The sequence below is a fragment of the Engystomops pustulosus genome, chromosome 10, assembly GCF_040894005.1.
Source record: "Engystomops pustulosus chromosome 10, aEngPut4.maternal, whole genome shotgun sequence".
In the NCBI taxonomy this organism is placed as follows: domain Eukaryota; kingdom Metazoa; phylum Chordata; class Amphibia; order Anura; family Leptodactylidae; genus Engystomops; species Engystomops pustulosus.
Genome location: NC_092420.1, coordinates 38,778,889 through 38,803,494, shown reverse-complemented (window position 1 = coordinate 38,803,494; position 24,606 = coordinate 38,778,889). Strand labels below are relative to the sequence as shown.

Genomic DNA, 24,606 nt, shown 5'->3' with positions numbered 1-24,606 from the left:
AATTAAAAAAAAAAACACAACATATTTGGTATGAACACTATTGGACCCGCTCAGTATCGTAAAAACAAAACCCCAAAAACTTGCCAAAAATGTAAAGTTTTCATTACAAAAATGTTCTAAAAAGTTATGTGCGGCAAAATGGTACCACTGAAAAGGACAACTCAACACGTAAAAAATAAGCCCTAAACCAGCTCTGTCAACCAGAAAATAAAGTAATGTCTCCGAAAAGATGGCGATATGAAAATAAATTAGATTTTCTCCTATATTAGTTTTTTTCAGTTAAATATAAAACCTATATAAATGAGGCAAATAACTAATCATAGGGATCTATAGAATAAAGAATAAAAGAAAGCAAAACAGAATTTACAATTTTTTTTTTTTACTCCATACATTCAAGAGTTTATAAAATTCCATCTATAAGTTAACGATCAACTAAAATGAAGTATTTGTACAGTGCCTCTAATCTTGCAGAAAATAAGCCCTTATGTTCAAAAAATTGATTTTATAACCATTAAAAAGGAACAATGCATAATCTGCTCTGAATTGAACATCTTCCCTTCAATGCCATTAGTGCACAGGCAGTCTCCGGGTTATGTACAGGATAGGTTCTGTAGTTTTGTTCTTAAATTGAGTTTGTATGCAAGTCGGAACTGAATCTTTTATAATTGTAATCCCAGCCATATTATTTTTGGTCTCTGTGACAATTGGATTTTAAAAATGTTGGGTTGTCATAAGAACCAGGATTAACAATAAAGCTTAATTGCAGACACCTTTGATAACGGTTACAACTGATCATTGTAGCCTGGCACTAAAGTACAGGCAGTCCCCGGGTTACATACAAGATAGGGTCTGTAGGTTTGTTCTTAAGTTGAATTTGTATGCAAGTCGGAACTGTATACTTTATCATTGTAACCCCCAGCCAAATTATTTAGGATTTTAAAAATGTTGGATTGTCATTAGAACCAGGATTAACAATAAAGCTTCATTGTAGACACCAGTAGTAACTATTATAGCTGTTTATTGTAGCCTAAGGCTAAAGTACAGTAAATTGCCAACATCCAGAGGTCCGTTTGTAACTAGGGGTCGTATGTAAGTCAGGTGTTCTTAAGTAGGGGACTGCCTGTATAGTAAATTACCAATATGCGTTTGTAACTAGGGGTCAGGTGTTAAGTAGGGGACCGCCTGTACTCTGGATAAATAGGATATCAAAGTTTGTGCAGCATTTTGGTATATCCACTGAGAAAGTCTAAATTTTTTTGAAAAATACAATCAATTAGCCGATTACATGATTTTGTGTTTTTTTATGAAAATGTGAAAAATCGCACCTAAAGTTCAAAGCCCTCAAAGGCATCCTACAAAAATAAGAGGATACATAAAAAATAATGTCAATTTAAATCAGACATTCGGTTAATGTTGGCTAATAGTTTTGTTTTGCTGGTACGACTATGGAAAAATTCGCGTTTTTTGAAATTCAAAATGTTTAACTTTTTCCATACAAATTTTCACCAAATATCCGATTTTTTTCATAAATAAAACCCAAAACATACCACAAAAACTTTTCAACTAACATGAAGTACAAAGTGTAACAAGAAAACAATTTCAAAATCACTTGGGTATTTTAAAACGTTCCAAAGTTATAACCACGTATAGTGACACATGTCAGATTTACAAAAATGGGCCATGTCAGGAAGGTGAAAAGTGGCTTTGGTGCCAAGGGGTTTATTTAAAAAAACAATTGGCAAAAGAGCTGCTTTATTCCATTGCAGAAACGAGTTAATAAATTTGAATCGTCATGCTATTTTTACCATAAAAATGAACCTATTGGGAAATTAAAATTTGACAATAAAACAAGTCAGAAAAAAATTAAAAGTTTGTTTGGAATTTGGCAAGGGAAAAACGTAAGTAGTTTCCTTGCTATTTCCCTCTGATTACCTGAGTGCTGCAATGGCTGCTTCCTCTTCATGTGCTGATAAGCCATGGAATCCGACAGAGCAACAGTGTAAACAAACTACCGATTTCCTGGGAGGTGTGGGGCTGCTGCTATACGGGAATACCGCATATATATACACTGTAAATTCTCATGTAAAAGCTGAGTTTTTCGGCACCAAAAATGTGCTGAAAAACCTCACCTCCGCTTATACACGAGTCAGTAAAAAAAAAAAACTAACATACCCTCCGGCGTGGCTCCCGATCCTCGGCGCATCTTCTCTTCTGTCTTCTCTATGCTGTTTTAGCCTGCAGCGAAGCGTCCATGCGATCTCCGGCCGGCTCCGTTAGAGCAAGAAGAAGAGGAGCCGTGGGGAGCTGTGCCAGGCAGCGGGACCGCCTGACGTCCAGATTGGCAAACTGCGGGCTGGCTGCATACTACATGGGACTGGCTATATACTACCGGGGGACTGGCTGGCTATATACTACCTGGGGGCTGGCTGGCTATATACTGGGAGGCTGTGACCAATGCATTTCCCACCGTTGGCTTATACTCGAGTCAATAGGTTTTTCCAGTTTTTGGTGGTAAAATTAGGGTTCTCTGTTTATATTCGAGTATACACTGTAATAATTTGGTAAAATCACTATAGCTTTACAGTTACACTTTTTTGTTTGATTTTTTTGCATTGTGAACTAAATCTACCTTGAGTGTAGCGACACTGATGCAGACACATATCTTGTTTAATCCCTGAACCCAGTGGTTCTGCTAAAAAAAAATACATTCCACGGAGCTTCCTGAACTGTCCATGCAGGACTAATGAACCTGAGCGGGATGACTCATAGACAGCAGATGGAGGATGGTGCAGCGATTTGATTACTTCTGCCTTTCAGGGACAACACAGTGAATACAGGCGGTCCCCTACTTAAAGGGGTATTCTCGTCTGGGCATTCACATTCAGTTTGATTAATCTTCCATATATAAACATTTCTTCAATTGGAAGTAATTAAAAAAAATGTTTCTGTGTGAAGATAATTTCCTATAAACATAGCCATGTTGTCCCTTAGAAACGAGATGGCTTCCTCGGTTACGACCACGTCACATTTAGGCAGCAGTGGCCAGACATGTACTGTTGAGCCTTGCCTGACCACCTGGCTTCAGCAATCATTACCACAGGACGGCTGCAAGACATGTAGTAATTCTCAGATATTTCATATACAAAAACTTTTTGTTTATTTGTGCAATCCCTCCAGCAGAGGTGGCCGTATCCGAGGAAGCTATCTCGTTTCTAAGGGACCATATCACTTCATCTATGGAAAATTATCTTCACACAGGAACATTTTTTTTAATAACATCTAATTGAAGAAATGTTTATTAATGGCAGATTAATCAAACTGAATGTGAATGCCCAGACGAGAATACCCCTTTAAGAACACTCGATTTACATACGACCCCTAGTTACAAACGGACCACTGGATATTGGTAATTTATTGTACTTTAGTCCTAGGCTACAATAATTAGCTATAACAGTTATCAAAGGTGTCTGTAATGAAGCTTTATTGTTAATATTGATTCTTATGACAACCCAACATTTTTAAAATCCAATTGTCACAGAGACCAAAAAAGTTCTGTCTGGGATTACAATGATAAAATATACAGTTCCGACTTACATACAAATTCAACTTAAGAACAAACCTACAGACCCTATCTCGTATGTAACCCGGGGACTGCCTGTACATGGTTCTCTGAAGCCGTGCATAATTAGGGTAACAGCAGAAGCACCAGAGCAGCCACAGGAGCGACAGAGCCTCATCATAATTTTATAGTTTTTTCAGCAAAAGCACTCGGTTCAGGGATTAAACAAGATATTTTTCTGCATCAGTGTGGCTACAGCATTCTCAGGGTATGTTTTGTTCATAATGCATAAAATGAAATAGTTAAAGGGGTTATCCAGGTTTAAGATATTATTTAGGGCCATTTAAAAATAATAAACGTGTACTTCCCTCCTCCCGTGCCGCTGCTGTCCTGCGCCGTGGTCAGTCTAATCCGTGCCCCTGTTTGTTTACAGGGGCATAGAACCGTGCACAGGGAGCCACATCCATCCGTCCCTATCTCTCAGCATTGTAGGGCGCTGGGAGATGGTGTCGGATGGAGCTCCCTGTCCGCCCCTGTAAACAACCCGGGGCACATATCACAGGACCACGGTGCGGGACATCAGCGGCGCCTGAGGAGGTAAGTACACGTTTATTATATTTGTACAGCGCAGCCCTAAGTAATTTCATGGATGGACACCTTAAAGGGGTTATCCAGGGTTGTCTTCTTTCAGTAGTCTCACAGCCATATGAACACATGTTGTAGGTTTTGTATTTCCACAATATTATGTTATTGTTGAGATACCCGAATCCTAATTAGATGTCTTGTATTTTTTATAGACAGACCCTTAAGCATCAAACGTTACTGAAAAGTCAATTGCGGCATGATGACATTGTACGTTCTTTGTGTGAGGATATTCTACTATCATTCCAGTCATGTTTACATCTGTCAGAGCACATGAAACTTACCGGAACACAGGTAATATATTTATCAGTTTGGACCATACAGTGCAGATTGGTAACAGTGTAGGGAAACCACTTTCAGATAACCACCCAAAATTGCATTGAAAATTCGTATTTTTTCACTATGCCAGTCTTTTTGATCTGCGTACCCATCAGGGATGCCTACAAAAATATGAAAATTAGTCTGCATTTTCAGTCTTACATGATGTAAGCTTGATTTGAACGCAGACGCAAAAAGGCAATGTTACTGCAAAAGCAATGTAAACATAAATGTGACAGAAGTACCTAGAGACTGGAGGCACACAGGTACGAGTCGTGCATCTAACCAACAGAGAAAATCGGCACAAAAGAGAGGGACGCAGCCCTAGTGTGATCCCATAAGGGTAAAATGAACCAGAGAAGTGATGGTAAAGCTCTCACCAGAAATTAGGTGAAAATAAGCCTTGACACAAGTCTTGAAGCAATGGTGGCAGCTGGTCTTCGAGACGTCCCCGTTGAACGCAGGCAAGTCGTCCCAGGTAACGGCGGAAGGAATTGCAAAAGCCCGTAGAGGTGGAATGGGGATATGGGCCGGCGATCGAACATCCAATGAAGTGTCTGGGCCTCATGGAGATTTTGATTCTTTAATAAAGACTTGCGAAATGGAGCTTTCATCAGGCATAGTAAAAACGTGAAAAATCATTCTATACAAACACTAAGAAATGCTGGAAGACCGGAAACCATGGCATCATCGTGTAGGTACCGGAGGGTCAGAGTTCACATTGACAGTGAGAGAGAGATATATTTAGAAAAAAAGACTTCTATCCAGCTAGATGCGAGGAGTCGATAGGTCGGTAAAATCATCAAAATTTATTCAATCCATAAAACGGTAAAAATACAGCACAGCACTATGGACAAAAAGAGAACATGAAGGCTACTAGCCTACGCGTTTCGGTACAAGACCTTATTCATGGCTTCTCAGAAGCTTTGCATTTGTGTTTGCGTGGTATTTGCGTTTATGTGCCGTTTGAGTTGCGTTTACATTCTTGTGGCTTTTGCATTCACGTGACATTGGCGTTTGCGTGGCATTTTATGTGCCGTGTTTGTTCACTTGGCATGTGATTTTAAGTGCTGTTTGTTGCATTTGTGTTCATGTGGCATGTGCCTGGCGTTTGTCACATTTATGTTGCCTTTCCGTTTAGTATCTTATACTACCTTGTAGTTAGCACACCACCTTATGAACTTGGTCATACACACACTCTGAAAATTTGTCCTGCGGTTTCACATTTCAAGAGAAAGAAAGGCTGCTTGTTGTCCCTTTTTTCCTCTTTTGCTATAAATAATACATTGGCTTTGCGGTGAATAGCTTCTCTCTCCCTCCTCTTTCAAGTTCAGTGGACCATAAAACACTTAATCGTTGCCCATGGAGTATTTCAGTAAATGGTTGGTGCAATCAGACTCCCTAGGTTAAAGTATCCTAGGGGCGGTCCAAAAAAAACTGTAAAATAAAACTTAAAATAAAAATGTTAAAGACCTGAAAGTTCAAAACTCCTCCTTTCCCCTAAAATTGATATGCAGTAAAAGGCATTGTCACATCCCAAAAGGTTGATCAAAATATAAAAACTGTTATTTCTGATGTTTAACCCCAAAACAGAAAATAGCGGCTAAATGTTTGAAACGCCACATTTTCTCCATTTAGCAACTCATAAAAACATTTTAAGTGATCAAAGTCATACATTCCTCAAAATGGTAGCAATGTGTACATCAGCTCATCTTGCATAAAAATGACACCTCACACAGCTCTGTACACCAGAGTATGGAAAGGTTATTAGAGAATTGTTACAATATTTTTTTTGTAGAGAAGGTTTTACATTTTTTTTATGTTTCAAAACATGATAAAACCTGTTTAAATTTGGTATCCCTGTAATTGTACAGACCCAAAAAATAAAGCCCTCAAAAAATGGTAGACAGTAGATGGGGGAAAAAACGGAAGACAAGTGTGATCACGCAAGGTGATCACACAGGTTGCAGGAGGGAACAATAAGCATCAGATAAAAAATAGTGTTTTGGTGCAAACAGTAACGCTCTGCTTTTCCTCCAGCTGCTCCATTTTGGTATCTCTGGAGAGAAGAGGGGGAGCTAAAAACACGTTTTCATCCTATAAACGCTGCAATTGGCCAGTGAGGGCCAATCGTTGGGCGGGACCGATCCGATTGGTTGGGTGACATCAGCAGGAGGATCTCGTGCGTCCCACCGCAATGTTACCATGTCATGTAACGTGGTGGCACAGAAGAGCCTGGGTGCCCTCGCACCGTACTAGTACTGCACTGAGCGCTAACTGCAGGAGCCAACGCCGTACTAGTAAGCACTAAGGGGTTAAACATTGTATTACAAGTAAGTACATGTAGTTGTATAACTATATGCACTGGTTAGGCAAAATGTCTTTTGAATACTTTTTCAAAAGACAATTTCTAGTGTGTTTGTTTAAAATAGTCCAAGATAAGGACGGAGTATATACTCACGGTTAACTCTTAACGCCGAGTTTGTGCGTTTTCATTATTCACTCCCTACCTTCAAAAATCTATAATTTTATTTTTCCATGTAAAGAGCTGTAACTATGTTCTTCATAGTGACCGTATTTAACCCCTTACCAAAGTGTACCGTAATAGTACGGTGCGTATCTGGTACCGGTGCATGCAGAAGGCTCACGGGCTGAGCCCTCTCCATAGCCGGTAAGTCTTTGCTGCATAGTGTGATCGCTGCCGTCTTCAAAAAGATGGCGCCGCCATCTTGCCGGAGGTAGTCGCTCCCCGTGATGTCATCGGGGAACAGCGATTCGCTGCTACGACAGCCTCGGGTCTTCGTTTTAACCCATTCATTACAATGTGCATATTGCACATTGTAATATGAGGATGAAAATGTGGCAGTATATGGTAGGATCGATCAGACAACCCAGTGTTAAAGTACCCCATGGGGCCTGAAAAATAGTAAAAATAAAATAAGTTAAAAAAATCATTATAACAACACAACATGGAAAATTAAATACCATCACTATGAAGTGCAATTTGTTATGCAGAAAACAAGCCATCACACAGCTCTTTACGTGAAGAAATCTCACTCCACTGGCAAGCAAAGGCCTTCCTTTCCTGGGACAATGAAGTCTTTCAATAGATTCCAACAATCTCTGATATCTCCTGCGGATAAAATACACTGGCTGGGACTTGAGGTTTGTGTAGACATCTTACTGCGCGTGTTTGCACCGAGTAACATAGCCAGCTTTATTTACTCCAGGACGCCGGAGCTACGCGTGTTACTGCAGCTCCATGTGTTCAGTTAACTTTTATGGAAAATACTGTTAGTATTGTATTATATACAAAGAACTTCAATCGTGAATTTTGGCCTCAACAATACGAGCTTTAATTGTGAGTATATTCTCACCTATACCACCTATACCATTTCATATAGTTATACAACTACATGTACTTACTTGTAATACAGTGTTTAATGTGAGGAATTTTCTATGACGCATTATAGGATGCATTTTTAGTCTATGTCAAGCATATCTCTTGCAAGGATCCTGCAACATATTGAATTGTAATATTTATTTTATGTTAATAAATGTATTTTATAAATGTATTTTATAAATATTGCACAATCCATCTGCAGCGCTGTCAGTTTTTTACTTTATTTGTGTGCTTTCTTTTGATTGGTGATACCCCAGTGTTTAAAACAAGTGCGCACATTTGTGTGTCCATAGTGGTAGTGTATCCCAAAGATTCTAATATTCTTTCCCAGGAAACCTACTTGCAGAGTCTATTTGTATTGTCAGAAATTCCAAATCTCAAAAAAAAAAACGGTAGATATTACAAAATGAAAGGCTGTTGCTGGTCAACAAAGAAAGGCTACTCCATATTGAGCCATGACTCAATAACCTTGTATGAAACATTTTTATTTTGCATAGGAAAGTACAGACCAAAAACTATTCCAGAAGACCGTGAAGCTGTGTAGATTCTTTGCCAACTCTCTTTTGCACTATACCAAGGTAAGATGCACATAGCTATCCAAATGAAAAGCCAGTTACACAAAGCCATGTAGATTGTCAAATTTGGATTTTTCCTTCATTTTGCTATTTTAGAACTTCCACAATACTGAACTATTGCAATCTTCATTATAGCAGGGAGCAAAACACAAGTGGCTCACCTAACTAGGGATGATTATGCTGGGAGCACAACTTACTTTTTGGCTTATTACATTAACCATATGCTGTAGTTATTCTCGTAAGCTTTGTTGTCCAAGTAAGCCACATAATGTAATCAGGGTTGCTACTTCCTTAGGCATGAAACAGCAATAGTTCAAGCCGGTCTGGAATACATAAAAATACTTGAGATTTGAAGAATAGTTGTAAAAGTGGACCGTCTTCTCTAATCCAGCGTGTTAACATATTGGTTTATGTGGATGATCATACTCTTGGCTTTACTATTTACTAGCTGTAGCTGCCGGCGTTGCCCGGGATAGTAAATAACTGCTATTGCCTATAACAAAATAATATATTGTTTGTTAACCCATTCTATTTGTATCTCTCTCTCTCTCTGACCTTGCTCTGAACGTTTGTAGTTGTAGTCCACGGCAACCAATCAGAGCTCACCATTTCATTCTCCCACAGCTGTTTATAAAATTACAGATGATCTCTGGTTGGTTTCCTTGGAAAACTAGAACAGTTTTAACTCAACATTTCTAAAATAAATCTCCCCCCATCTCTATATCCCTGTCCATCTTACCTTACACATAAGCTGTCCTATACAAATTGCCTATAGTAACCAATCAAAGCTCAGAGCTCATATAAATGACCTGTTGCAAAATAGCAACCAATCACGGATCGGCTTCTAACTGCTACAGCAGCACTAACACACTAAAAAACACTAATGTTCTTGTGAGCATATTTACTTGCATGACTAGGGAATGGAATAACAAGATTCTTTTTCAATTTGGTGTGTACATTAATATATATAATAAAAAAATATATTAATATATTATTTTAAAAAAATTCTTTGGTGAAAGCATCACAACATAAGTAAAGTAAGTATTAAATCAACTACATCTTAAAGTTCAGGCCATATTATATAAAGGTGTCTGTGTCTGTCTGTCTGTGTGTGTGTGTGTGTCTGTGTCAGTGGTGTAACCCTGTAACAAAAAATAGCTTCCAAATAAACTATGTACAAGAATATAACTACTATAATCCTGCCTCCTATGTACAAGAATATAACTACTATAATCCTGCCTCCTATGTACAAGAATATAACTACTATAATCTTTCTTTTCTCCTAACCTCAACTTGATTAATCATATTAGCAATAGATTATGTCATATACGGTACCCCCTAATGAATAATAATAGAGAACATCCCTTAATATTAGAGACAGTGCAGAACCAGTCCCTCCTCCCAATTTAACGTTGTAGACGGCACTTCCCAATTATTATAGACCATATCAGCCATCAATATATAGATAGTGCCACCCACCCATTTAAAATCAGAGTTCATGTCCCCAATTTGAAACTTTAATATTATCATATATATTAGTGACCCCAATTAATATTATAAGCAGTGCCCCCTTCCCCTATATTAATATCTTGATCTATAGCCTCCAAACAGCTTGTAATAAGAAATAAAGAATTTATTTAGCTGGCACTGGCGCTCCCGCGTTTCTTCCTTCCTGGGTATGGACTTCGGCAGTGCCGCAAAGCACAGGTAGTGACGCCTGTACGTGCAGCGCTGCCCTTCATGTCACACGCAGTGCGGCACGGAGACCGAAGTAGCTCTGGACCCTGCGTCTCTGACATGCCGGAAACCATCAGCCCGTCTACATTGTCAGTCCACCGCAAGCGCTACAGCCTTGCTCCCCCACATCCACTGGTACACCGACAGCATAATATTGACAGGAGGCCCCGGCTGCGGCTGTCACAGTTCAGTACACAGATGCGCACAGGCAGATGCCCGACAGCCACGGCCCGGGCCTATTCCTTCCAAGGGGCCCAGTCGCAATCGCACCGCCTGCTACCGCAATCGTTACGCCCCTGCCGTTAACCCCTATTTTGGCCTCTAGGACGTGGCCCCATTTTTCAAATCTTGTTTGTTTTCTCGTGACACATTGTACTTCAAATTGGTTTAAAATTTTGGATGATATCTTTTGTGTTTAGTTATGAAATAAAACAAAGTTTTTCAAAATGTTTGCCAAATTATTTATTTTCAAAGTTCTAAATTCTACTTTTGAGGCAGTTAGTCATAGCACCCAAATAAATTCATAACTTACATTTCCCAAATGTCTGCTTTATGTCAGCATGTTTTTGTTAAGATACCACATATTTTACTAGAATGTTATGAGGCTCAGAATTTGGTTTCCATTCTTAACATTTTTTGGAAAATCGCCAAAACTCGTATTTAGATGGACCTACTCAACTTTTTATTGACAGTGAGAGGCCAAAATAATAGCTAGCTATAATTTTTGACAATACATTCATTTCGGGTGGAAAATTTAAACATATGAAATGTATTAAATTCCTCTGTTCGTCGCTCTCCCGAACGTCATCGGGGGGGCAGTGATCGGTTGCCATTACAGCCTCTGGTCTTTGTTTGACCCCAGGCTTCTGCAGTTCCATGAGCCACTGGCTCATTGTAACATATAGGGGCAGATTTACTTACCCGGTCCATTCGCCATCCAGCGGAGCATTCTCTGCGGTGATTCGGGTCCGGTCGGGATTCACTAAGGAGGCAGTTCCTCCCATGTCCACCAGGTGTCGCTGCGGAATGCACTGAAGTTCACCGGCCTATCGTGGGTGCAGGTAAGCGGGTGTCGAGTGACTTTTTTTTTTTTTAAATGCGGTGGTTTTTCCTAATCCGTTGGGATTTTTACGACTTTTTACATGACATAAATAATGTAATTAAAAGTGATCAAAATGTCGCGCAGACCTCAAAATGGTAGCAATGAAAACGTCAGCTCATTTTGCAAAAAATGACCCCTTACACAGCTCTGTACCCCAAAGTATGAAAAAGTTATTAGCGTCAGAAGATGGCAAAAAAAATTTCTCTTTTTTTTTGTACACATTCGTTTCATTTTTGAAAATGTATTAAAACGCAATAAAACCTGTAAGTTTGGTATCACCGCGATCGTACCGAACCAAAGAATAAAGTAGAGGTGTTACTTGGAGCGAAGAGTGAAAGGCATAAAAACTGAGCCCAGTTTTTTTTTTTTTTTTTTCCGCTTCCCAGTACACGGCATGGAATAATAAATAACATCACGGTAAAGTAAAAATTGTTATGCAAATAAGCCCTCACACAGCTCTGTACACGTAAAAATGAAAAAGTTATGTATTTTTGAAGGTGGAGAGCGAGAAATGATCAGAAAAAACCCTGCGTCCTTAAGGGGTTAATGTGGACCTCTAGTGGTTTATTTTTTTTGTCACATGAGATGCCCCAAAATTATGTACCAGAAAATTGCATCTATAGCTAATTGGGGAGATTTTATTAACTTTGTTGGTGGAGGAAATGAAAATTTTTAGGAAGATTTTTTTTCGGGTTTCTTTTTGGCAGTTATTTTATGGGTCGCCACAATTACGGAAATATCTTTTTTAATATAGATATTTTTCCAAATTTTACTGAATAATAAGTAATTTGGGGAAAATGTTGTTAAAAAAGTTGGTATTGCCAAAATTCTTTTTTTTCAAAGCGTTTTTTGGGGTTGTTTTTTTTTACGGGTTTAACTTTGCGGGTTCAATAACGGTTCTGCTTTATCAGAATCTCTGGTATCACGGACACAGCGATACCAAATGTGTGGGGGTTTCGTGTATTTTATTCAATTTTACTGAATGAAAACTAATTTGGAGAAAATCTTGTTCATTTTAGCATCACCATTTTTTCATATGCATAACTTTTATTTTTCGGCTGTCCAATCTGGTTAAGGGCTTAATTAGAAATTATTTTTCGGAACATTTTTTGTGTGTTTTTTTTCCAGACGTTTACCGTGCTGGTCCAGTAACAATTCTGTTTTATTGTACAGATTTGTTACGGACGCGGCAATATAAAATATGGGGGGGGGGGGTTGTGTATTTGTGGGTTTTTAAAATACTTTATTAAGTGTTTTTATGGGAAAATTACATTTTAGGGGCTTATATTTTTATTTATTCTAATGTTCAAACTTTAGTGTTAACTTTTTTTTTACTTTTACAAACTTGAAGTTCAAGACCAATACACTACTTTACACTGCTCTACAATACTTATTCATTGTAGAGCAGTGTAAGCTGTCTGAGCATGCAAACCCGGAAGGGGTCTTACTGGCCGGGCAATCCCGGGGCACTCGGCAGAGCTCGGGGCGTGGTTTGGATCCCCTGTGCCTCTTACCGGGTTACCATAGGGGAAAGATTGCCGGCTCCGATCGCGGGTGTAAGAGAATGGTGTCAGCTGTAATGTACAGCCGACAGATGCTGCTTCAGGAGCCGGTGCCAGAAGCGGGAGGTTATAGAACTTCCCGCACAGGGATGTGCGCATAGGGGTTAGAAGATTCTGCACTGTCGCAGCCCAAAATTTTCAACCCACGCTTCCCAAAATACACTTATCACCCACCATGTACAGGAGCCATTGTCTGCTGCTGCTGTGGCAGTTAGAAGCTGAGCCATGATTGGTTGCTATTCTGCAACAGGTCAGTAATATGAGCTCTGAGCTTTGATTGGTTACTATAGGTAATGAGTATAAGACGGCTTATGGATACAGGGAGAGTGAGTGACTCTGGAAGAGTAAGTGAGTGAAAGACCGAGAGAGAGGCAGAGATGGTGATTGACTGACAGACGGGGAGAGAAACCGTAGATGCATAGATGGATATATGTTATTATTTAGCTAACCAATTCTATTTTGTTATTGTCAAAAGCAGTTATTTACTGTCCCGGGCAATCTATAGCTAGTGTAACATATAAACCCCCACTTGACCAGTAATTATCAATATATACACTCACCGGCCACTTTATTAAGTACACCTGTCCAACTGCTCGTTAACACTTAATTTCTAATCAGCCAATCACATGGCGGCAACTCAGTGCATTTAGGCATGTAGACATGGTCAAGACAATCTCCTGCAGTTCAAACCGAGCATCAGTATGGGGAAGAAAGGTGATTTGAGTGCCTTTGAACGTGGCATGGTTGTTGGTGCCACAAGGGCTGGTCTGAGTATTTCAGAAACTGCTGATCTACTGGGATCTTCACGCACAACCATCTCTAGGGTTTACAGAGAATGGTCCGAAAAAGAAAAAACATCCAGTGAGCGGCAGTTCTGTGGGCGGAAATGCCTTGTTGATGCCAGAGGTCAGAGGAGAATGGGCAGACTGGTTCGAGCTGACAGAAAGGCAACAGTGACTCAAATCGCCACCCGTTACAACAAAGGTAGGCAGAAGAGCATCTCTGAACGCACAGTATGTCCAACTTTGAGGCAGATGGGCTACAGCAGCAGAAGACCACACCAGGTGCTACTCCTTTCAACTAAGAACAGGAAACTGAGGCTACAATTTGCACAAGCTCATCGAAATTGGACAGTAGAAGATTGGAAAAACGTTGCCTGATCTGATGAGTCTCGATTTCTGCTGCGACATTCGGATGGTAGGGTCAGAATTTGGCATCAACAACATGAAAGCATGGATCCATCCTCCCTTGTATCAACGGTTCAGGCTGGTGGTGGTGGTGTCATGGTGTGGGGAATATTTTCTTGGCACTCTTTGGGCCCCTTGGTACCAATTGAGCATCGTTGCAACGCCACAGCCGACCTGAGTATTGTTGCTGACCATGTCCATCCCTTTATGACCACAATGTACCCAACATCTGATGGCTACTTTCAGCAGGATAATGCGCCATGTCATAAAGCTGGAATCATCTCAGACTGGTTTCTTGAACATGACAATGAGTTCACTGTACTCAAATGGCCTCCACAGTCACCAGATCTCAATCCAATAGAGCATCTTTGGGATGTGGTGGAACGGGAGATTTGCATCATGGATGTGCAGCCGACAAATCTGCGGCATTTCCGCCCACAGAACTGCCGCTCACTGGATGCTTTTTCTTTTTCGGACCATTCTCTGTAAACCCTAGAGATGGTTGTGCGTGAAAATCCCAGTAGATCAGCAGTTTCTGAAATACTCAGACCAGGCCTTCTGGCACCAACAACCATGCCACGTTCAAAGGCACTCAAATCACCTTTCTTCCCCATACTGATGCTCGGTTTGAACTGCAGGAGATGGTCTTGACCATGTCTACATGCACTGAGTTGCCGCCATGTGATTAACGAGCAGTTGGACAGGTGTACCTAATAAAGTGGCCGATGAGTGTATAATCCCTTTTTATTCTGGTAATATTCCATCTTTACCATTTCTGACATTCTAGCAAAGTCCGTTTCCACCAATCATTTTGTAATTCCGATCTCATGGCCACTGTATCCAGTAACTATTCACATAGGAATATTCCTCTTGGATTTTATTATTCAAGAGTACTGTATTCATCAGTATTATTGGTTAGAACACCATATCAGGCTTCCATCTAATCTGCTTACGTCACACTGCCGGTATCCCATATTTCTGTTTTAACTATACAGACACTTACATATTTTACATTAAAAGATTTAATTTACAAAATTTATTATTTTATATTTCTGTCAGTCTACCACACGGGTGTGAACAGTGCATGACAATTTTTCATTTAATAACAAATTTTCAGGGATCCTATGAGTTGTTCCCACTGCCATTCACATAAATAATGGGTATGAATCATGTCCTTTTTAATGTTTACTATTTAAAACCGCATAGATTCACAGGTGACTGTGCCAGGCAGCTGATGGCAGCCTAGTAACATGCAGCTGAGAATAATTGAGCAGATGTTTGCTTTAGTACCAACCAGTTGATGACTTTTAGTTTTCAACTGCACAACAATTAAACAGATATTTTCTTTTTCTTCTCTTTAAGGAATTCATGCCCTTTTTATCAACATCATGTGCTTGTCTACATCAGTTATATCTTCAGATACATAGGTAAATGCAAACTTTTTAAGACCACTTTAGTGGGTCCAACACCCAGCAATCCCACTGAAACAGATAGTAATGTTTAAGTATTTACATGTAATGTGCATTATTAGCCTGGAGAGTCTTTTTAGATTAAAGGGTATTTTTTTTGGTATTTAGGGAGCATTTGTATTAAAACAGGGAGACTGCTATAAGGTGGTTCTAAAACTGTCAGACCAAAATTAATAACGTCACTTTTATTATCCATGTGACGGCTCAAGCAATGGCCTCAGTGGTCACTTGCTGTTGATTTAAAGACACTACTGTGGCCTGCAGTGTTCTCAGCTGTCACATACACCACACTCATGACATTTGTTGCTCATTATTTATTGTCTTTTGTTTCTTAATTTTTTTCTAGCTCGTTTCCACCAAGTCTTTCTGCAGTGTCCATGTCTGATCATCATAAAAATGAAATTAGTAGTTTATTTATAGTGGTTCTTGAATCCCTCATTTCCCAGTTGCTGTCCTCCAGGTCATTTATGGAATTGGTCTTGAGTGATTGTCAAGGTAAAACATATTTCAATTCGTAATATGAGACTTAATTGTTAAAGAAGATTACAGTCTAAATTCTAATTTCAATTTCAAGTGCTCTTTGTCAATTTCTTTACTTGTGCCAGTCACAATAATATTTTATTTGCCCTTCATGGCTCTATTTTTCATTGCAGATTTGCTTTCATTGACTTCTAACATGTTTGTTTTTGTGTTTAGATCTTCCACCTGAGCATCACTTTGCTCATTGCTTACTTCTGATAAACATAGTGAATAAACTTCCAACTCTTCCTGATGACCTGCAAATGTTGTTATGCTCATGCAGTAAATCTTCAGAACGGTATGTATGTGTGTATATATAGGAAATATATTGGTTCAAAAATATTACACAGCTTTCCAATGCTGCTTTCTACACTGTTTTAGGCTGCATTCACACGACATCCCCATAGACAGCAATGGGCACACGGAGAGATATGGTGCGGCACCATACTGCTCTGTACACGGGGAAAAACTATGACATGCGCCATGCATCGCTATGGAGAGGGGTCACCCCTCCTCTCCATCGCGGCAAATGTAAGCCTGCCCGGCAGGCATACATTCGTGTGAAGATAGCCTTAAAGTTTGTACAGTCAAAACTGTTTGTTAGTTCCCTTAAATGCAAATTTTGCTTTTGTTTATTCTAGACTGTCCATATTTAAGTCTGTATTTCGAAGCTTTGCCAGATGTTCACCTGAAATAAAATTTCCAGTTGTTCTGCAAGTTGAGCTGGAGAAAGGTCAAAACTTCTTGAATGTTACTTTTTACCAATATGTCTGCACCCACCTTTGTTCCTGTATTGTAACGCTTCTTCCGGGTTGCTTTGCTGAATTGGTAAGACCATTTTGAAAAAATAAAGTAGTTCTAATTTTGCACAGTAATTTTCCAAACTTTTGTGAAACCCTAAAGGTAATGCTATTGTACATATTTAACATATCTCCCAATTGAAGAAGATTGAGATTTGTACATTAAAATTAAAAACATAAGGTCTGTCATGCAAGATTGTAACATAACTTTTAAGAACTGTGTGTTCTATAAATAACTAATTAATGCTACAGCAACTTCATTGTGTATGTTTTAGGAGCACACTCTGCTAAATGCAGTTTTGAGTGATAGAATGTTAGAGTCTCTTTTGGCAATTGATGTGTGGTGTTTCTTGGCCAGGTAAGATCAATAACATTATTAAAACATTTTGCATATTGCTTTTCAATTTATCCATTTTCATTTTTTATTTTATAATTAGGTATGGAACTGCTGAACTCTGTGCTCACCATGTTAAGATGATAGCTCTCTTGGTAAGTAAAGTGATGTTGTAACCCTAAGGCTACATTCACACTAAGGTATGCCCGCCGGCCCATAGCACGGCCAGCATATGTTCACCGCGATAGAGAGGAGGAGTGATTACCCCTCCCCTCTCCATTGTAGTGCACAGCGCCGTAACACGGGGAAAGATAGGACATGTCCTATCTTTTACCCGTGTACGATGCTACACCGTACTGCTCCATGCGCCCATTGCCGCCCATTGCAAGCTTGCTGCCGTTTTTACGTTCCCCAACGGTCGTGTGAATGTAGCCTAATGTTGTACATCTTCTACAAGACTGTATGCGTATTAAACATGACACAATGGGGCATATTTACTCACCCGCTCAGGTCCTCCGGAGTTCACCATCTTCTTCCTGGTGTATGTAAGTGCATTGTCTTCCGACACAAATTTAAAGTGAAATCCCGCGCTCAGTCTGAATCCGTCAGATCATCTACCACTAAATACCTGTCCCAGCCATGCAATACCCGAAAACGTTAAAATATCCAACAGAAATGCGAACCGTGGACCCTTAGTAAATAAGCCCCACTGTGTGTAATAGGTTTGTTTTATTTGTAACTTTACAAGTTGCAACCACATATATATAAAAAATGAAAAATAATCTCATTATGTGAATATCAATTATGTGAATAGCTTGGTGAACTTTTAGAATTGGGTGTTAAACTAATGTGTTAGAAGTGGTTTATGTTTTATTGCACATTTTCACTTAAGCAAAACCGGTCACCAAGAATAGGCTATTGGAAGCTGTCATCAGCTAAAAATGACATTCCTGGTGGAAGCTCTACTTTAATAGGTTAATGGAATTTCACTTTTGAATGCATTGATAGGCCAAAATATACCATGGTTTTGATTTCTTTCCCTTTCATAGCCTTCATAAATATGTTAAAAGAAAATTGATTTCAGGGATGGTTCACTTATCTTTGCTTTTCCTATTTGTCTCATATTCTCTGATTCTGTGCAGGTAAAGGCATGTAATAGCAACGTTTACCATCTTGCTCACCTAACTGTCCTACTTAGACGTCTGCTCTATTTATTGGATGCTGATAACCAGGTATATTATACTATTTGTATAAATAATTTGATAATGATTTTATATATTATATAAAGAGAGAAAGGTACCATTCAAATTAGCAATAGATCCCACTGAAAGTGTGCTCTGAAAACAGTGTGTCCCTCGGTAAAAATTGCAAAATGAAAATAATTACCTGACAAATTATTATTTTAATTTTGCAAGTTGTGGATACTAGGCAACGTGGGTTTTCTGGACCCACACATAAGATAGTTGAACGTTCTGTCACTGGCGGTCTCTCCTGACTCCCCAATATCCATGCACAACTCGCTCAATGTACCATTCATGTACCGATAGAAAAGAGACGCAGTTTCACAGCTCTAGAATGAAAGGAATTTGAATTCCATTGTTTCCAGATCCATAAGAGCCGGGCTGTCGTCTATCTTTGTTGTTATGGCTGTCATTTTTTTTGTCCCCTACTTTTTTCCGGTAATATGAAATGCTAAAGTAATAACATGCCTGATTCAAGTATATCAATGGTTCAATCATGCTGAAATTGTATTAACCCCTTCTAGCCAAGGCCCTTTTTGGTTTTTAAGTTTTCATTTTTCACTCCCCACATTCAAAAATCCATAACTTTTTATTTTTTCATGTACAGAGCTTTGTGAGGGCTTGTTTCCTGTGTAACAAATTGCTCTTCATAGTGACTGTATTTAATATTCCATGCTTTGTACTGGGAAGCAGAAAAAAAATTCCAAATGCAGTGTAAATGGTGAAAAAACATGTTTGCCTGTATTCTGGTAGGCTTGGATTTTACCATTTTCACTGTACGCCCCACTTATGGTAGCGTTCATTGGACTCTGTCAGCAGGGTGCTGGTCGCAGTTCAAGGCTATAAAGGCTGCATGTGGCCCATCGGCTGCGGGTTGTGCATTTAATTTAGATTATTGTGGTTGTACTTTTTGTATATGCTCAGTAATAAAGATCCTCCACGACAGATCAGAAAAAAAAAGCCTCAGGGAGACCTATGGATGTGCTTGTTTTTGTGTACTTGCTTGTTCTTTTTGTTTGTTGGATGGTAAATTGAAGTTCCTAAAATTTGCCATGTTCTTTATTTTAGGTAGAGTTTATCAAACTTTTTCCTCCAACACAAGAAGAAAATCTATATTTATGGCAACATGTTTCCCTATCATCCATACCAAGTACCCTGAGAACAGAAGTAGAAGTTGGTTTATTCAAAGTAGCAGTGTCTCAATGCAGTAAATTGCTCAAGGGCAAGGGTATACTTGAAGAAATAAAGCAATTGGTGAGTTTTCAGTTTTAACTCCCTAACAACCAGGCCCATTTTTGTTTTTGCATATCCATAACTTTTTTATTTCTCCATGTAAAGAGCTGTGTGAAGACTTGTTTCTGTGTAACAAATTGCAATTCATAGTGACAGTATTTTAATATTCCATACCGTGTACTGGGAAGTGTGGGGGGGGGGGGGGTTCAGTGCAGTCAAATTCGTGAAAAAAAATTCATTTTTACCATTATCCTGTGGGCATGGTTTCTACAGCTTTTACTTTACAGCTTTTATTGTTTGGGTCACTTTGATCACGGGGATACCAAATTTATACAGGTTTTATAAGGTTTAATACATTTTGTAAAAGTTAAAACCTCCTGTACAAAAAAAAAAGTCTTAATTTTACCATCTTCTAGCGCGAATAACTTTTTCATACTTCAGTGTACGGTGATGTTTTGATGTCATTTTTTTTTTTTTTTGCGACTTTGATGACATTTTCAATGCTACCATTTGAGGATGGTATGGCCTTTTCATCACTTTTTATTGAATTTTTATACTTTGCAAAATCACTATTTTCTCTTATGGGGTTAAATGCCGGGAATAACCGATACTGTATGGCACAAAATTTGGCACAAAATGTATGATTTTCCACATAATTTATTACAATGTGCAAATTCTTATAAACCTATTAAAACGAGAGAGCCTCGGTATTACCTGAGGCTGTTATAGTAACAGATGACATGATGGGGAGCGCCACCGCCTTTTTAATGCTTTGCTGTTGGAAATTTAAGGTTTAACAACTGCGATTGGTGCTAGCACTGATCGTGGGTGTCTTCAGTGGGTTTTTGCTGCAATATGCAGCTATGGAGAGGACTCAGCCCATCAACTTTTAAAATTATGCTAATGACCCCGAAGGGCTTTAGGGGCATTAACAGAGCTTTTCACTGCTACTGATTCACCAGCTATTACAATGAGCAGACCATGTTTAACCCCTCTGCCATCGTAATCTAGCAGCAGCAGCAGGGAGTCCAAGTGGTTCCTGTATTTTAGCGACAAATAAAGTTCACCATACATCCACTCTGCTGTCGTGCGCTTATTTTCCAACCTCCGCATAAGTGCAGGGGGAGGGAAGACCTGCTCTGCACTTGTAACAGCCTGTGAAGCTGCAGCACTAAGGGGCTCTTGAAACACTCCAAATACTTGTTAGAATAATTTTGAATACGTACTGTAAAACACAACAGTTTTTACACTCAAAACAACATATTTTTGTATCTTTTTGTGTTAACAGGATTTTCACCCATAACATTGTACTCAAATTCCACTATGTACTAAGGAAGTCCTCTTAGGTTAGACTCTTGTATCACAGGCCTAACAACAACGCTATGTGTGTTTGCTGGAATTGCCCCAGCCAACCTAGAACTGGAGTAAAATTATAAAAGCCAACCTATCACACAAGTAAAATAATAAAATGCTTTATCTAGTGTTTAGAAAAACATTAGTTGGTTGCCAATTTTGAACACCATTATTTGGTACAAGGAGTTTGAAAAAATGTATCATCTAGTGATGTTTACCCCATCAACCATCACTATAGGACAGTGATGGCAAACCTTTAAGAAATCGAGTGCCCAAACTGCAAGCCTACACCCACTTATCTATCGCAAAGTTCCAGCATGGTAACAATATTACCCACAGTAACACTATTTAAAGGCCAAATAATACTGCCACATGATGAGCATCACTATTACAACAACATAAATGGCATCATGCTTAATATTACCACTATACAGTAATTACTTTTAATGCCAGTGATGAACATTGGCGCCATATAGTGATAATTATCCTTGCCATACAGTGAAAATATGGTATCATGTAAAAGTACACCAATGCTACTGCAACTCCAGTTTTGACCGTGAGCCACGGTCCGATCTTACATATGCATTTCTATGCAAGTGCATTAGATCGTCAACTAGCACCCAGTGTCTATCTCAATCACAAGAATTTAGGTTTAAGGCCCCTTTCAAGCTTGTGAGTGTGATGCGCTGAACTCGCAGCATGTGCTGCCTGGATCAGCCGGCCTGAACGCTGAAAACTGGAATTGAATTCAGCATGTCCGTTCAGTTCTGGTTTGCAGCATTCGGCCCGGGCAATCCAGCGCATGCAAGTTCAGCGCATTACACTCGCAAGTGTGAAAGGGACCTTAATCTGTCAAAATTTAGAAGGTGAAAGCAGCACTGTGGGTGAGCAGTGGGAGAGGGAACAGGGGCAGGGACTGAATGTGACAAGAAAGGTGACTAAATGAGGTCCAAATCCAATCTGGTTAAATAAAAACAAGCTAGCAGGGCACTGAGGGGATTGGGGAAACCTATTTAGCAAGATCTCACTGGGGCAAAGTGGGTGTTGTGTTGTGTAGGGCACAAAACACTGAAGTCAATTATTAACACTTTAGCTGCTGCCTGCTTACACAGACAGCAGACAATGGAGCACCTGTCTTCCCCTGCCTGTAGTGAGGGACTGCATTCCCTTATCTTCATTGTTAGTCATCTTTCTGCTCTGCACTCCTGGCTTCTGTCTTCCCGGGCTAAGGTTCAGTGAGGAGCAGGAGAGGGAGGGAGCAAAGAGAGAGGCCGCTGCTGCTTCACAAGTATGGCAGGACAGGTCAGCTGCAGCCTGCAAAGGGAAGCTTACAGCCCGTCCGTTGAGGTGTGTATCAGAGCAGAGAGTGTGTTACTCTCTGCTCTGCCTCTCCGTTGCACAGAGAATCACTGGAGCTCCGGCACGCAGCAGCAGCTTGTGGTGTGGCCGGAGCTCCATTAATAAAGTGGAGGACCATGGCGTGCGTGCCAGCAGAGAGGGCTCTGCGTGCCCTGTCTGGCATGAGTGCCATAGGTTCGCCACCACTGCTATAGGATATTGCTTTGAAATGGCTACTTCAAGCTTGTGTGACCATATAACCGTGGTGGCCCTCTTTGCAGGCATGCATACCATCTCCCGTGCCTTATCAAAGTTCATCATTGGAGCTCCGGCCAGGCAGAAAATAGTGTTGCATGCCGAGAGCTCCAATGATCCTGGCCCATTGCAGCCTGAAGCTGATCGGCTCTGCTCTCACTAGTTTTGCCTTAGTGAGACAGTAGCAGCGGATCAGTGCCGGCCCCTCCTCCTCTTCAACCTGGGGAAACAGTGGAAACAGAATGAGGAGTGAGGCAGCTCACAGAATGGAGCCTACAGCAGCAGAGAAGAAGATAAGAGGTCAGGAGCTGCTCACACAGAGAGCTGTGCACGTAGAGGTCCTGTCAGGTGGCTTTTGGACACTAAACCAACTATAAATACTAGTGGTTTAGTGTCCCAAATCCCCCTGTATGACAGTTGTCTGTGGCCACATATATACACTCACCGGCCACTTTATTAGGTACACCATGCTAGTAACGGGTTGGACCCCCTTTTGCCTTCAGAACTGCCTCAATTCTTCGTGGCATAGATTCAACAAGGTGCTGGAAGCATTCCTCAGAGATTTTGGTCCATATTGACCTGATGGCATCACACAGTTGCCGCAGATTTGTCAGCTGCACATCCATGATGCGAATCTCCCGTTCCACCACATCCCAAAGATGCTCTATTGGATTGAGATCTGGTGACTGTGGAGGCCATTTGAGTACAGTGAACTCATTGTCATGTTCAAGAAACCAGTCTGAGATGATTCCAGCTTTATGACATGGCGCATTATCCTGCTGAAAGTAGCCATCAGATGTTGGGTACATTGTGGTCATAAAGTGATGGACATGGTCAGCAACAATACTCAGGTAGGCTGTGGCGTTGCAACGATGCTCAATTGGTACCAAGGGGCCCAAAGAGTGCCAAGAAAATATTCCCCACACCATGACACCACCAGCCTGAACCGTTGATACAAGGCAGGATGGATCCATGCTTTCATGTTGTTGATGCCAAATTCTGAGCCTACCATCCGAATGTTGCAGCAGAAATCGAGATTCATCAGACCAGGCAACGTTTTTCCAATTTTCTAGTGTCCAATTTCGATGAGCTTGTGCAAATTGTAGCCTCAGTTTCCTGTTCTTAGCTGAAAGGAATGGCACCCGGTGTGGTCTTCTGCTGCTGTAGCCCATCTGCCTCAAAGTTCGACGTACTGTGCGTTCAGAGATGCTCTTCTGCCTACCTTGGTTGTAACGGGTGGCGATTTGAGTCACTGTTGCCTTTCTATCAGCTCGAACCAGTCTGCCCATTCTCCTCTGGCATCAAAAAGGCATTTCCGCCCACAGAACTGCCGCTCACTGGATGTTTTTTCTTTTTCGGACCATTCTCTGTAAACCCTAGAGATGGTTGTGCGTGAAAATCCCAGTAGATCAGCAGTTTCTGAAATACTCAGACCAGCCCTTCTGGCACCAACAACCATGCCACGTTCAAAGGCCTCAAATCACCTTTCTTCCCCATACTGATGCTCGGTTTGAACTGCAGGAGATTGTCTTGACCATGTCTACATGCCTAAATGCACTGAGTTGGCAATGTGATTGGCTGATTAGAAATTAACGAGCAGTTGGACAGGTGTACCTAATAAAGTGGCCGGTGAGTGTACTTGCCTGTATCTGAAGTGCTCATCACCTGAACAAGGCGGCCAGTGAAGCCAGGACAACCCCACAGTAAGCACTCTATGCACAATGTAACCGAGTGTTATGCTGCTTCACTGGCAGCGTTGTGCAGGTGATGAGCGCTGTGGACAGAGGCAAGTGTATGTGTGGCCACGGACAGCTGTCATATGGGTGATCCCAAATCCACCTGTGCCTCCACCCCACAACAACCACTTTGCCCTACAAACCACCTGCCAAATTGGATTCCCCAATCCTTCACCATGCCGCTTCTTTGTATTTACCACATATGATTTAAACCTTCAATGGGAAATAGCATTCAAAAGTTGA

General features: G+C 40.4%; 1 protein-coding gene and 1 long non-coding RNA gene across 5 annotated transcripts in view; one reads left to right on the top strand and one right to left on the bottom strand.

The window, feature by feature from the left end:
- The window catches only part of FIRRM (FIGNL1 interacting regulator of recombination and mitosis), a 112,020-nt gene that overhangs the window by 46,125 nt on the left and 41,289 nt on the right, over nucleotides 1-24,606 (top strand). The window contains exons 8-17 of the mRNA XM_072128378.1: nucleotides 4,357-4,495; nucleotides 8,420-8,500; nucleotides 15,448-15,512; nucleotides 15,901-16,049; nucleotides 16,251-16,371; nucleotides 16,715-16,901; nucleotides 17,149-17,231; nucleotides 17,311-17,362; nucleotides 18,350-18,439; nucleotides 19,517-19,702. Of these exons, the coding sequence (XP_071984479.1) occupies nucleotides 4,357-4,495; nucleotides 8,420-8,500; nucleotides 15,448-15,512; nucleotides 15,901-16,049; nucleotides 16,251-16,371; nucleotides 16,715-16,901; nucleotides 17,149-17,231; nucleotides 17,311-17,362; nucleotides 18,350-18,439; nucleotides 19,517-19,702 (1,153 nt within the window). The remainder of the gene's footprint in view (nucleotides 1-4,356; nucleotides 4,496-8,419; nucleotides 8,501-15,447; nucleotides 15,513-15,900; nucleotides 16,050-16,250; nucleotides 16,372-16,714; nucleotides 16,902-17,148; nucleotides 17,232-17,310; nucleotides 17,363-18,349; nucleotides 18,440-19,516; nucleotides 19,703-24,606) is intronic.
- LOC140104727 (uncharacterized) overlaps nucleotides 1-24,606 on the bottom strand; it is a 102,615-nt gene that overhangs the window by 44,928 nt on the left and 33,081 nt on the right. The window lies entirely within an intron of this gene.